Source organism: Pleurodeles waltl, chromosome 7, assembly GCF_031143425.1.
Source record: "Pleurodeles waltl isolate 20211129_DDA chromosome 7, aPleWal1.hap1.20221129, whole genome shotgun sequence".
In the NCBI taxonomy this organism is placed as follows: Eukaryota; Metazoa; Chordata; class Amphibia; order Caudata; family Salamandridae; genus Pleurodeles; species Pleurodeles waltl.
The window spans coordinates 1529859403-1529874260 of NC_090446.1; the positions used below are offsets into that span (position 1 = coordinate 1529859403).

General features: G+C 45.7%; 1 protein-coding gene across 3 annotated transcripts in view; it reads right to left on the reverse strand.

Moving 5' to 3' along the window:
* The window catches only part of DEDD2 (death effector domain containing 2), a 118783-nt gene that overhangs the window by 52378 nt on the left and 51547 nt on the right, over positions 1-14858 (reverse strand). For all 3 annotated transcript variants that reach the window (XM_069201382.1, XM_069201384.1, XM_069201383.1), the window contains exon 5: positions 7900-8298. In XM_069201382.1, the coding sequence (XP_069057483.1) occupies positions 7934-8298 (365 nt within the window). In that variant the 3' untranslated portion in view covers positions 7900-7933. The remainder of the gene's footprint in view (positions 1-7899; positions 8299-14858) is intronic.

A 14858-nucleotide genomic window follows, 5' to 3' on the forward strand; every position in this document is an offset into this window, starting at 1 on the left:
TTCCCCTATTCCTAGGGAATTGTCCTCTGTATTGGCCCCGAAAGCCTCCCCTTTGGTACGGTCCCTGGTAGCTGGACAGTGTGGCCTGTGAGGTGCTGGCTTGTGTGGCTTGACCCCGAAACCCCCCTCTAAAGGATGTTTTGCGGAAGGTGCTGTAAGTACCTCTGCTCTGCGGGGAGTAGAGTGCGCCCATGGCTTTAGCAGTGTCAGTGTCCTTTTTGAGTTTTTCCAATCGCCGTGTCCACTTCTGGTCCGAACAGTTGTTTCTCATTGAATGGCATATTGAGCACTGCCTGCTGAATCTCTGGTTTAAAACCAGACGTTCGTAGCCATGCGTGCCTTCTGATAGTCACAGATGTGTTAATTGTTCTTGCAGCTGTGTCCGCTGCATCCATAGAGGAGCGTATCTGATTATTAGAGATATGTTCTGTCCTTCCTCAACCACCTGTTTCGCCCGCTTTTGTAGCTCTTTGGGTAGATGCTCAATGAGGTGTTGCATCTCGTCCCAATGGGCTCTGTCATAGCGCGCAAGTAGTGCTTGAGAGTTAGCGATGCGCCACTGGTTTGCAGCTTGTACTGCGACTCTTTCCGGCTGCATCGAACTTGCGGCTCTCTATCTGGGGGCGGTGCATCCCCAGATGTGTGGGAGTTGGCTCTCTTGCGAGCTGCTCCTACTACGACGGAATCTGGTGGCAGCTGTGAGCTGATGAAAACAGGGTCTGTGGGAGGTGCTTTATATTTCTTCTCCACTCTTGGTGTTATTGCTCTACTCTTGACCGGCTCCTTGAAGATTTCCTTTGCGTGCCGAAGCATTCCTGGGAGCATAGGCAGGCTTTGGTAGGAGCTATGGGTGGAGGAGAGGGTGTTGAATAAGAAATCATCCTCGACTGGTTCCGAGTGTAGGGACACGTTGTGGAACTCTGCTGCTCTAACCACCACTTGTGAGTATGCTGTGCTATCTTCCGGTGGTGAGGGCTTTGTAGGGTACGCCTCTGGACTGTTGTCCGACACTGAGGCGTCGTATAAGTCCCAAGCGTCTTGGTCCTGATCACCTTGGCTCATGGTGGTGTGAGCCGGGGAATGTGATGGAGTTTGTGCCGGTGAAACGTTAGTTACAGGTGGAGGAGAGGGTGGCGGAGTTACCTTTTGAGAGGGTGGCGGAGTTAGTTTTTTCACCAGTTTTGTTTGTGGTGCTTGGTCTGATTGAAACTCCAGTCTCCTTTTTCTCCTAATAGGGGGAAGGGTGCTGATTTTACCTGTTCCTTCCTGTATAAAAATACGTTTCTGAGTGTGGTCCACCTCGGTGGATTGCAATTCTTCCTCAAATCTATGCTTTCGCATCTGAGAGGACAGTGATTGCTCCTCTGAATAGGAACCGGTAGGTGGGTCGGTTGCGGGTTGTTTTTGCACCGAAACCCTGTCTGTACTCTTTTTCGGCTCCGAAGTGACCTTCTTCTTTTTCGGAGTCGAACCCTCTCGGCGTCGATCTTCCTCGGTGCCGCTGTCTCTGCGTCGAGCAGTTTCGGCTCCGATATCTCGGCGTCGATGTTTTTCAACAGCACTTTCTCGGTCCCGAGAAGGCTGTGTGCCGGTGTCTCGACCGGAGTCGGACGATCTCGGCACCATTTCGGCCTTTTTCGGTGCCGATGGTCGGTCACTAAATTTATGGGTCGAGCCATGGCCTGGTGGCAGTGGCGTCGCCTGGGCCTTGTCACTTTTTGTGTGTGCTGGCTTCGACGTCTTACTCACAGTTCTTTGGTCGTCGAATTCTTCGGAGTCCGAATCATTGATCGAGAAGGTTTCTTCTTCCTCGAACTCTCGGTGAGCTGTCGGCGTGGACGCCATCTGCAGTCTTCTGGCTCGACGGTCACGGAGTGTTTTTTGGGACCGGAACGCACGACAGGCCTCGCAAGTCTCTTCACTGTGCTCAGGCGACAGGCACAGGTTACAGACCAAATGTTGGTCTGAATACGGGTATTTGTTGTGGCATTTAGGACAGAAACGGAACGGGGTCCGTTCCATCAGCGTTGTTTTACACGCGGTCGGGCCGACCAGGCCCCGAAGGGGGATCGAAAACTACCCCGAAGGGTACCGGAGCTCTTCACTCTTCGATTCGGTGTCGATTCTAACTAAGCCGATCCCGAACGCAACAATACCGACGTAATTTTTCCGATATTTAGCTAACTTTCCGTTCCGAAACCCGGAGCGAAAGGAACACGTCCGAACCCGATGGCGGAAAGAAAACAATCGAAGATGGAGTCGACGCCCATGCGCAATGGAGACAAAGAGGAGGAGTCCCTCGGTCCCGTGACTCGAAAGACTTCTTCGAAGAAAAACAACTTGTAACACTCCGACCCAACACCAGATGGCGGGCTATGCACAACATGTGTATCTACAGCGACAGATGCCATCGAACACTGATTTCCCCTGGCCAATACCTGGCTGGACAAACTTATCCAGTCACCAACGCTGACAATCAGACTAAAGTACATCCCATGGCAATGGTAACTTTAGAGTGGGGAGGGGTCAATGGCCTGAAACAGGTGGTGGTCTCCTCAAATATCCCAGTAGACTCTTTGCTTGGAAATGACCTGGAGTCCTCAGCATGGGCTGAGGTAGAACTGAAAACCCATGCAGCCATGCTGGGTATCCCTGAACTGGTGTGTGTCAAGACAAGGGCACAGTGCAAGGCACAGGGTGAAAAAGTAGAGCTGGAGTCTGGAAGAAAGGCCGAGCCTACCAAGAGAAAAGGAAAGTCAGCTGGGAAACCAGCTGCAACACAGCAAGAAAAAGAGAACCTCTCTTCTCAGGAAGAAGTTCTGCCCTCTAAGGGAACTGAGCCTATGGAGCTGGAACCTTATCAGGTTGAGCTCTTAGGCCCAGGGGGACCCTCAAGGGAAGAGCTGTGTAAGGGACAAGAAACCTGTCCCTCTCTTGAAGGCCTTAGGCAGCAAGCTGCTGAAGAGTCCAAAGGCAAGAAAAATGGAACACATAGGGTCTATTGGGAAGATGGACTCCTGTACACTGAGGCAAGAGATCCCAAACCTGGTGCCACTAGGAGAGTGGTAGTGCCTCAGGGTTTCAGAGAGTTCATTCTGACCTTAGCCTATGATATTCCCTTTGCTGGGCATTTGGGACAAACCAAGACGTGGGAGAGGTTAGTCAACCACTTCTACTGGCCCAATATGTCCCAGAAGGTTAAGGAGTTTTGCCTCTCCTGCCCCACCTGTCAAGCCAGTGGTAAGACAGGTGGGCATCCAAAGGCCCCCCTCATTCCACTTCCAGTGGTGGGGGTCCCCTTTGAAAGAGTGGGTGTGGACATAGTTGGTCCACTAGAACCTCCCACAGCCTCAGGAAATATGTACATCCTAGTAGTAGTGGATCATGCTACTAAGTATCCTGAAGCTATTCCCCTTAGGTCGACTACTGCCCCTGCAGTAGCCAAGGCCCTCATTGGTATCTTTACCAGAGTGGGCTTCCCTAAGGAGGTGGTGTCTGACAGAGGTACCAACTTCATGTCAGCATACCTAAAACACATGTGGAATGAGTGTGGAGTGACTTATAAATTCACTACACCGTATCATCCACAAACTAATGGCCTTGTTGAGAGATTCAACAAGACATTAAAGGGCATGATCATGGGGCTCCCAGAAAAACTCAAAAGGAGATGGGATGTCCTCCTGCCATGTCTGCTTTTCGCTTACAGAGAGGTGCCTCAGAAGGGAGTAGGATTCTCACCCTTTGAACTTCTGTTTGGCCACCCTGTAAGGGGACCACTTGCTCTTGTTAAAGAAGGCTGGGAGAGACCTCTTCATGAGCCTAAACAAGACATAGTGGACTATGTACTTGGCCTTCGCTCAAGGATGGCAGAGTACATGGAAAAGGCAAGCAAAAAACTGGAGGCCAGCCAACAGCTCCAGAAGTGTTGGTATGACCAAAAGGCTGCACTGGTTGAATTCCAACCAGGGCAGAAAGTATGGGTTTTGGAGCCTGTGGCTCCCAGGGCACTTCAGGACAGATGGAGTGGCCCTTACCCAATCCTGGAAAAGAAGAGCCAGGTCACCTACCTGGCACAAGCAGGAGCCCCAAGAGGGTGATCCATGTAAACCGCCTAAAACTCTTCCATGACAGGGCTGATGTAAATCTGTTGATGGTAACAGATGAGGACCAGGAAGCTGAGAGTGAGCCTCTCCCTGATCTCCTCTCATCAGACCCTAAAGATGGCTCAGTGGATGGAGTGATCTATTCAGACACCCTCTCTGGCCAACAGCAAGCTGACTGTAGGAAGGTCCTGCAACAGTTTGCTGAGCTCTTTTCCCTAACCCCTGGTCAGACACACCTGTGTACCCATGATGTGGACACAGGAGACAGCATGCCTGTCAAAAACAAAATCTTCCGACAGTCTGATCAAGTTAAGGAAAGCATCAAGGTGGAAGTCCACAAGATGCTGGAATTGGGAGTAATTGAGTACTCGGACAGCCCCTGGGCTAGCCCAGTGGTCTTAGTCCCCAAACCTCACACCAAAGAAGGAAAGAGAGAGATGAGGTTTTGTGTGGACTACAGAGGACTTAACTCTGTCACCAAGACAGATGCCCATCCCATTCCTAGAGCTGATGAGCCGATTGATAAATTAGGGGCTGCCAACTTCTTAAGTACCTTTGACTTAACAGCAGGGTACTGGCAAATCAAAATGGCCCCTGGAGCAAAAGAAAAGACAGCATTCTCCACACCTGATGGGCATTATCAGTTCACTGTTATGCCCTTTGGTTTAAAGAATGCCCCTGCCACCTTTCAAAGGTTGGTGAATCAAGTCCTTGCTGGCTTGGAGTCCTTCAGTGCAGCTTATCTTGACGATATTGCCGTCTTTAGCTCCAACTGGCAGGATCACCTGGTCCACCTGAAGAAGGTTTTGAAGGCTCTGCAATCTGCAGGCCTCTCTATCAAGGCATCCAAATGCCAGATAGGGCAGGGAACTGTGGTTTACTTGGGACACCTTGTAGGTGGAGGCCAAGTTCAGCCACTCCAGCCTAAGATCCAGACTATTCTGGACTGGGCAGCTCCAAAAACCCAGACTCAAGTCAGGGCATTCCTTGGCTTGACTGGGTACTACAGGAGGTTTGTGAAGGGATATGGATCCATTGTGACAGCCCTCACAGAACTCACCTCCAAGAAAATGCCCAAGAAAGTAAACTGGACTGTAGAATGCCAACAGGCCTTTGACACCCTGAAACAAGCTATGTGCACAGCACCATTTCTAAAAGCTCCAGATTACTCCAAGCAGTTCATTGTGCAGACAGAGGCCTCTGAACATGGGATAGGGGCAGTTTTGTCCCAAACAAATGATGATGGCCTTGACCAGCCTGTTGCTTTCATTAGCAGGTTACTCCCCAGGGAGCAGCGTTGGAGTGCCATTGAGAGGGAGGCCTTTGCTGTGGTTTGGTCCCTGAAGAAGCTGAGACCATACCTTTTTGGTACTCACTTCCTAGTTCAAACTGACCACAGACCTCTCAGATGGCTGATGCAAATGAAAGGTGAAAATCCAAAACTGTTGAGGTGGTCCATCTCCCTACAGGGAATGGACTTTATAGTGGAACACAGACCTGGGACTGCCCATGCCAATGCAGATGGCCTTTCCAGGTTCTTCCACTTAGAAAATGAAGACTCTCTTGGGAAAGGTTAGTCTCATCCTCTTTCGTTTGGGGGGGGGGGGGGGTTGTGTAAGGAAATGCCTCCTTGGCATGGTTACCCCCTGACTTTTTGCCTTTGCTGATGCTATGTATTGAATTGAAAGTGTGTTGAGGCCTGCTAACCAGGCCCCAGCACCAGTGTTCTTTCCCTAACCTGTACTTTTGATTACACAATTGGCACACCCTGGCATCCAGATAAGTCCCTTGTAAGTGGTACCAAGGGCCCTGATGCCAAGGAAGGTCTCTAAGGGCTGCAGCATATCTTATGCCACCCTGGAGACCCCTCACTCAGCACAGACACCCTGCTTGCCAGCTTGTGTGTGCTGGTGAGAACAAAACGAGTAAGTCGACATGGCACTCCCCTCAGGGTGCCATGCCAGCCTCTCACTGCCTATGCAGGTATAGATAAGTCACCCCTCTAGCAGGCCTTACAGCCCTAAGGTAGGGTGCACTATACCATAGGTGAGGGCACCAGTGCATGAGCACTGTGCCCCTACAGTGTCTAAGCAATACCTTAGACATTGTAAGTGCAGGGTAGCCATAAGAGTATTTAGGGACTTACCTGGATGCCAGGGTGTGCCAATTGTGGAAACAAAGGTACAGTTTTAGGGAAAGAACACTGGTGCTGGGGCCTGGTTAGCAGGCCTCAGCACACTTTCAAATCATAACTTGGCATCAGCAAAGGCAAAAAGCCAGGGGGTAACCATGCCAAGTAGGCATTTCCTTACACCACTGTTGCACTTGCCAAGGCTTGTTGACTCTTCCACCGTAGCTCTTCAGGCACCAAGAAGCCCCAGCCTGCAGCACTCTGCAACATGAAGATCAGCCACTGTCCTGCAACTCCTGCGACGTGGGATTTCTTTTTGTTGTGCTGCTGAGGCCTTCTTGGGACTCAATGTCCATCCCTTGTGGGTGCTCGATAGACTTCTGCTGGCCTTCCTGCGTGCGGAGGACCAGCCCCAACTCACCCTCCTGGGTAGTCTCTTGGACCTTGCTGGTCCCCAAAACTTTGCAAACTCTTTTGCAGCTCCTGTTTGCATTTGCTAGTGCTTGAGGTGACTTGGCTGGGCACTGACCCTCCTGCAATCCAGCAACCACCAAGGGATAGCTTGAAGGCGACTTCTGGAATCTTTTGCAGCTGAACTTCCATCGACCTGCAAGAATGTCATCTTCAGGAGGGTGGACATTGCAACCTGCACCACCTGGGCACCGTTAAGGGTGCTGGACTCCATCCCCTTTCTTTGCAGGTCCTCCTCATTCGGAATCCACCTGTGGGTTCCACCGGTTGGTCCACAAATTGACAGCAGCTAGGCAATCTGAGGCTTCCACCGACGTAAGAGTCTTATTCCCTCTGCAACTGGGACCCTAGCATAAGTACTCCTGTCTTCTGGGTATCCTGGGGTAGGGGGCCCTCTCCATCCATCCTCATCTGCTGGTTTCCTCAAGTCCACTGGGAAGGGTCCTGAATTCCACAAACTAACCACTACTTCCTGTGTTAGCCTAAAGGACAACTGGGTGGGTAACTACCGTACACCTACCTGGTTGCTGGGGACACTTGCTGTACTTACCTCTGGTGTTTCCATCTGCCCCCGCCTCCCCCACCCCATTCCTAAAAAATAAAAAAAATAAAAAAAACTCTAGGCAGCAGATTCAGAGCCGATTTCCTAATCGTGAAGCAGAAAAAAAAAAAAAAAAGTATAATTGGACAGATGATCACTCAGATGTAAACGAAAAAAATGACAAGTAAAATGTGATTTGCAAGAAAAGAAAGGATGCAATACATGCCAGCCATTTCACTTTTCAGACTTTTTCATTGTAGGATGTAAGAGTTTGAGGTTCTTCGTCTAAACTGTTTTTATTTTCCTATTTTTAAGAAGTATCTTTGAAAATGGGTTGAAAAACAAACTCCGTGCCACGCACAGTTGGATACAATAATCTGTGCTATAACAATTAATGAAGCTCCTCTAACAGTAGTAAAGGATATCAATTACTCAAAACAAGGGATGCGAACAGCTCAAATAAAGAGCACGTTTGCTAATAAATTAAGTCAAGACGAGAAAAAGTAGTAATATCAATGTCAGAATTTTTCAAAACTGGAAGGTTTAATAGAAGGAAACTGCACCTTCTGACAAATCAGCATGAAGGTGTGGGCTTACACTCTCCAAACCATAATCCACCCCATAAAAATAAAACAAAAGCATGCGTTACATACTTCTTAAGTCCAGGCACAGCACCCCATGCCATATTCACAAAGGAATATTTTCCAGCAGCACTTTCCTTCCTTCCTCATAATCCTCCTCATCAACGCTGACCAGTAGCTGTATAGCCTCTTGACCCACGGCCTGCTTCAGGGAGTCTGTGATAAAAACACCTTTTAGGGCCTCCAGCAAGGAGCCATTCAAGTAGTCGTTCCAGAAGGCATCCAAGTAAGAGAGCTCGGAGAACTTTATTTCACAGATAATGGATCCCAAATCCCGGGATTTCAGGACTGTGTTGGACTGGCTGAATACATCAAATTGTTTCTCAAGGTGATTCTGCTTGTTGGAGAGCACATTCTGACTAAGAATAGAGTGGTGATTACAGTACTCTGCTCTGACCCGCAAACGAATGCCTAGTATATGGGGAAAAGGAAAGAAAAGAAACAAAGGATTAGAAACCAAAACAAAATAAATGTAGTGGGGAACACAATGCGTTTTCAATCATGCAAATATTATGAAAGGGGTGTGAACAGGCCATCCCTAGCCAGCAGCTGAATGTTAATTATATACAAACTAAACAAAGGAATTTGGGATACATTTGAAGAATAAAAAATAAAAAAAGCGTACGAGTTACGCAGCTAGACCAAAGTAACTATTTGACCGATTTTAAGCCAAAAGGCAGAACTGCAAATGGAGGATGCAACTTACAACCAAGGCAATCAGGCTTCAAACCGTGCTACATGGAAGCGCTATTTTAAATACCGGTGTAAGAGGTATAGTGAATTCAGACTCGAGGATCACATTAAATCCGCTGTCCGGTATAAAATTTCACTCCATCCAGATTTTCACTAGCTTAGTTTATTGTGCTGATAATATTAATTGTATAGGGAACCCAAGTGTACATACATGCTGCAGAATCACAATATCCCCTTATGACGTGAGAAGTAACACCCAAGCTCCAAATGCAGAATGATCAATTATGAGGTGCAAATAGCACAGGCATATAATTTACATCAATTCCCATTGTAATCTACCTTTATTCCAAAAATTAAGATTTTAAAACAAATGTCCCCAGGAGAGCTACAGAACGGACAGAGCAACACATTGATAATACAGGAGAATTGTTTACATACGCTGAGCAAGGGGCCAAGAACCTTTTCGCCTTAACTGTTCTTTTCTTTTTCATGTGGGTTCTCAACCTGTGGAAGTATTAACTCAAAGTGCAAATATATCATGGTCATCTGGCAGAACACACCTGCAAAATGGCTTACCTCTTCCCTCCTCCCAAACCCTTAACACTCATCCCAACACTGGAAGCCCTATCACCCAATGTGTCAGTGTTAGCCATGTGTGGTTAAACTTCCTTTTTTGCTCAGAATGCACAAACAGGCAATACTTCTGATAGAAAGGAACTGGTCAAAATTTAGATTCTTGTGAATTCAGAAGGGACCAGCGGTGGAACGCAAGCACTTAAGACTAAAAGGAAGTTAGTAGGCGGGTTACAACCTACAATTCAAACACAAACTAGGATGCCCGAGAAAACCCTTACTGTGGAAATACCTGATGCAGACTTCTGTTATTTTCCTCTGCCTATGAACATTAACTGGTTTCTGAACAATTCTTTTAAGGACCAGGGACATTCAGTATATTTTGTGTAGTACTTTAAAAACTGACAGGAATAAACCTTATGATGGCCAGGAAATTTAGCTTAGTGCATAGGAAAAGACAAATAACCTCATATTACATGAGGCTGCTGTTCAACACAGCTCACGCCTTGGCTTGACAGGAAGTTGCACTTACAGAGAAACAGCAGTCACTCAAAAAAAGACAATAAAAAAAAAAAAAAAAAAAAAAAAAAACATGCATTATTCCAATTGGTATTTTTCTAGAACTGAATGCAGTGCCGTATTTGCAATGCAATGGGTCTTGCGTGTGCTCGAGTTGGGGTTATGAGTGCTGTAAATTCTTAAATGGACTTTTCTTGCAACAAATTGAAAAAGACAAATAGAACAGTTGACTTAAGCAAGTCAATTCAAAGAGCCACCGCCGCCCTGAGCACGAGCTATTGGCTCCCTGTGTGAATGTCTAGAAAGGATCACTGCGGAGATGAAAGGCAAACCGAAACCACAGGGACCCTCACACGGAAGCGTAATGTAGTGTGATGGCCAACAAAAATGTTCACTTACTGAAATCGCCCAGGAGGGATCTCAGCACACAAGGGAGGGACATTTCACAAAATGCACCAACAGAAGAAGCATTTAAGACAGGCACAACAAAGAATTAATAGCAGCAGTGGGAGTGGCTAAAAGCCCACAGAGATTACAACAGGCCATAGCACTTGCGTGCTCGACCCCAAAGAACAGGCACGTTCTACTACAGCAAAGTGTCGATCAGATAGTTCCTGGTTAGAATCCAATTTCGGAGTCACCATGAAGGACTTACCAAATACCTCTTGAAGTCAATTAACGTTATTCATCTAACTGCATCGCTCTGTGTACTCACAATTTGGAGCATGTGCACATTTACTGAACCATTTTTGATGATTCAACTCCGGACATTATGTCTTTCACAGATTTCAATTTGACACTTGAGAATAAATGCTGCTAAACAGTTAGCACTGTGGTCAGTCCACACTGTTGAAGGTATGGGGACTGTTAAATAGTCTTTGGTTTGACGGATGCATTATTTGCACTCGAGTGTTCAGTCATGACTACGAATCTACATTTGAGATTTTATGGAGAAGGGAAACAAACAATGCACCCCACATTCGCTAGTAGCCATATAAGGAGTTAACCAAGTAGTAGCCCCATTTGCAGTAGGGAACGTTGTGCATCTTGCCAGGCATCAGTAACAATAACGTGCAGCAACAAAGTTTATGAACTGCAGGAAGAAAAGATCCGACATAAGCAAACGATGTATCAAACAGATATGTGGAAATCTTGAGAACAAAATAATATGTAGCCAATGCTACAGCTGGAGATGTGCTAATAGCTATACCTGCACCTGCAAACATTTACACTTTTCAGTTTTAAGAGAGCGCTCCCACATTATAACGAGTTGGGTATCCAGTTATGTCATGAGTTCTGCTGTGAAATACAAGCAAGCTAAGCTTTTTGAAGTCATGAGCACCAGGGTAGGTTTGTCATTACGCTACACAAACGATGGAGCGCTAGATAGATTATTAACATACCATCAAAGAGAAGTGAGACATCCGGGCGAATCAGTGCAGTGAGCCCAAACTAGTGACTGGGCACCATCCTCTGACAAGTAGAAACTTGCACATCGCAGAGAATCTAGAGTCAAGTAATTAAAAATACTGGTATTACAAAGCCCTATTTCATAGAGAAACCATTTATTTTTGGTTTGGGAAAAAGGTAGAGAAGCTTTTAAATGGTGAGGACAAGTGTTGGACAGCATTAATTTACGGTTAAGGATTCAAATATAGCTTGACAGACATCCTCGATAGCATGGGAAGATCTTCATATCGCAGAAGTGCAGCTTTTTATTAATAGCATTGCAGGGGCAGCGTTCATTTCCTGCAATTTAGGTGACAGAAACCGGACAGTGTTTACAGCTGAGGCGAAATACTTTTCTAGCAATTAAAGAAAGAAAACCACCAACACCATATCAAAGTCCTCGAAGGAATAAACAGTACCACCCACAAGTGATACAATGTTATCAAGTGAAAATGTTCATCAATGCTATCCACACTGCCCTTCTCACTAGCACTGGTCCACAAATAAGTGTGGCAAATGCACAAAATCACATCTGTTAACGTCATGGAGAGACAACAAGCTATTGACATTCCTCAGCCAACATTGGTGTGACTATATTCTAAACAAAGGATCACGATAAAGACCGGGGGGGAAATACATGACATGGTAGGATATGCTGAAGCCTTTGCTTTGTAAACCTACCCGAGGAGTTATGCTTGGATACCCTGGCTTAACATCAATCCTACAATAAATACAGACTAATAGGTGAACCAGATCGTGCTGGTATACAGAGGCAGACCTGCCCATAGTCTGTTCACCAAGATTGAACACTGCACGCACAACAATCTTGTAAGAAGAAAAAAAAATTACAGCGTTAGGAGGCAGGAATTCTCGACTTTCAAAATGCGTTGGTCTTCTTTCTGTCACGCCACAACTTCTAGAAAAAGTCAAAATAATCCAGGACCATTTTAAAAAAGCTGCAACACGAAAGCGGACCAGTCCATAGAAAGGCAGAAAAACGATTTGGTCACTTACCAATAGAGTAGTTTTGCAGCCTGGCAAGTTTTCCGGATTCACATGCTGTGCATTATTCCGCATCTAGTGGTAGGGTCCAGAATTTTATTTTTGCACCCTTGGTTGTCGACCACCATTTGGTGTTTAGTCAGTCCCCTGCATGACATCAGACAGCACCACAGAAGTTCCTGTGCGTAGTAGCCATCTTCAGATCATTTTTTCCATCATTGAGTCTGGAAGCAAAAGGAGGGGCTCCAAAATGTTTTGAGACAAGATCGGAAAAAAAAAAAAAAAAAAGAGAAATTGAGGTTTCTTTTCAGGAAGATATCACCAAACGAGAAAAGTGAAGAGCGACCGGGACAAAGACAGCCAAACATTCCCTGACTGAGGGACGCCAACAGAATTCACACTTGGCAGGAGACTGAAGCAGCGTAGGGGTCATGGAAAACATCCCATTTAAATTCTGCTTGAACTGCCACCACTAATTTGCCCAGTGCGAACCGCACGAAATCTGCAGCCCCTGCCTGCCGAAAGACCAGAGATGAGGGCTGCGCCGCTTTTGTACCCAAAACACTCGGGGCACATTGAAGGCAGAGGAACACCACACACCAATGCAGAGCCAAAAGCATCAGGAGTTGCTAAGGGAACTAGGCCTATCCAGCAACAAAGAACCACCCGCGGGACCCAAGCAACCACAGTGAATCTTGAACTATTCTTAGTATCCAGCTACTGTTCTGATAGAGATGATAAAGGGAAGTGGGCTGCATTCAATTCAGAAAAACTGGGAACAGGAAATACTGCATGTTTTTTTTGCCGTTTCTACTTTGGCCAAGGAAAGCACAGCAATAGGGCACCAAGTGTATTGTAGTAATGTTAAATACCATCTCAATTTTGAAGGTGCCAACAGCGATATTGAATGCATACTACATAAACTGGACACATCTGACTTTTTTGCAAACGTATTAAGTATACACTGAATTGGACAATGATTAAAGCAGACATCTGATTTTCTATCTGCAATGCACGGTAGAGCTTGAATCACGTATCAGGTTTACAAAAAAAAAAAAAAAAAAATCATCGCTTTCAGCGTGGACTCTAGAGAAAATTAGCACTAACGACCAAGCTAGCAGGCCAAGATGGTCACAATACACATGGCATTCTCCCCAATCTTAATACAAAACATTTAACAGTTGGCTTCACAAGCAGGATTGTACAAATATCAACACAGATTATTCACAAATGTATGTTTAACATTTCGACTAGAGGATTCCAAAAACATGGAGGCTCACATGCAAACAGAATGGTTGTGAAGTGATCGCTTGAGAACCACAGTTAACACTATGCTGTTTAGTCAAACCTCCACAATAGTTTGATTATTGCCTCCCTTACCAGAATTTGCAGTTTAGCAGCACATTCAGCAGAAACACTGACAGCAAAGTGTCCCCGAATATATTGGCAACAAGTCCAAAGGAGGAACACCAGGTATATGTATTCCTGCATTGCTTATTTACCACTTGTCGAACTAAGATACTTTTACCCCATATTTATATAGACTTGAGGTGCCTCTTTTCCGGGTAAAATTCAATTTGTTCTAAACATTTGCTCAGTTTAACATTACTGTGAGCCACCATCACTGTGAAATGTATATACAGTTAATACATTTTATCGCAGAAAGATTGCATGTGTTTCAAAAACCTTATCAAAACTGCTTACAATCATTCTGTTCCTATTTTCATAAGCCAACTACTGCCCTGATGTCAATCTTAATCACACACTGTTGTCAAACCAGGGGTGCACAACAATTCCATATTTTTGGCTAACGTTAAGTCAACTGAAGGGACAGTGGGAAAAGGATTAATACTATGAGGAGAAACAGGCCTGCTATGATGACTGATCAAAACGCACACTGCTGTGGAGACATTTTGGAGCACAGCAGAAGAATGTCAATTTCAGGAGGGCAAACACTGCTGTAGGGGAGCAGCGAGTTCGGCAAGTTCAAGTTTGATACTGCCAATATGCAGTTGAGTTTCAAAATGGGATTGCAGGCTTGCACTCAGATGTAAGCAGGCTAGAAGTTGTGCACCCCTGTTCTACACAGTAGCCAATAAAAAGTTCTGGCATGAATTGCGAGCTGCCTCCCAACGTCAAAAAAAACGTTTTCCATGAACGCTGGAGTTTTGGCTTGCACACTTTCATATATATATTTAAAAAATAAAAAATAAATCAAATTATATTCAAACAGTTGTCACGCGAGTCAGAAAATCCAAGCTGCATATTTAGCAGGTTACTGTAGTCGGAGCTTCGCAAATACACAAATTCATCTGAAACTTGCAGTCTCAAATGCTGGCACAAAGCCCTGGTTCCGAATAAAAACCCTAACAAAGCTGTATCATGTAGCCTTCCCATTGCCCCCCAACCTACCCAACAGTTAAGTTTTGCACAGATCCCATTCTGGTTGTGCTCCACAGATATAGCATGATGATTTTTTTGAAGAGCAACTTGTCAACAGCAATACAGAAGCAGAAGGAAAAACAACCTTGTGTTTTTTAATCCCAAGTTTACCAGTGTCTGTTACTGCACCAGCTTTTCTGAGCGGCTTACTTATGCTTTTCCATTGTCGATTTTAACTGTGAACCGAGAGAAACAGGTTGATCTTTTAGCATTTAGCAAATTATACATTTTGGAGCAAGAAATTAGTTCGATACTGCACAGGAATATTACCAAAATATAAAGCAACGTCATTC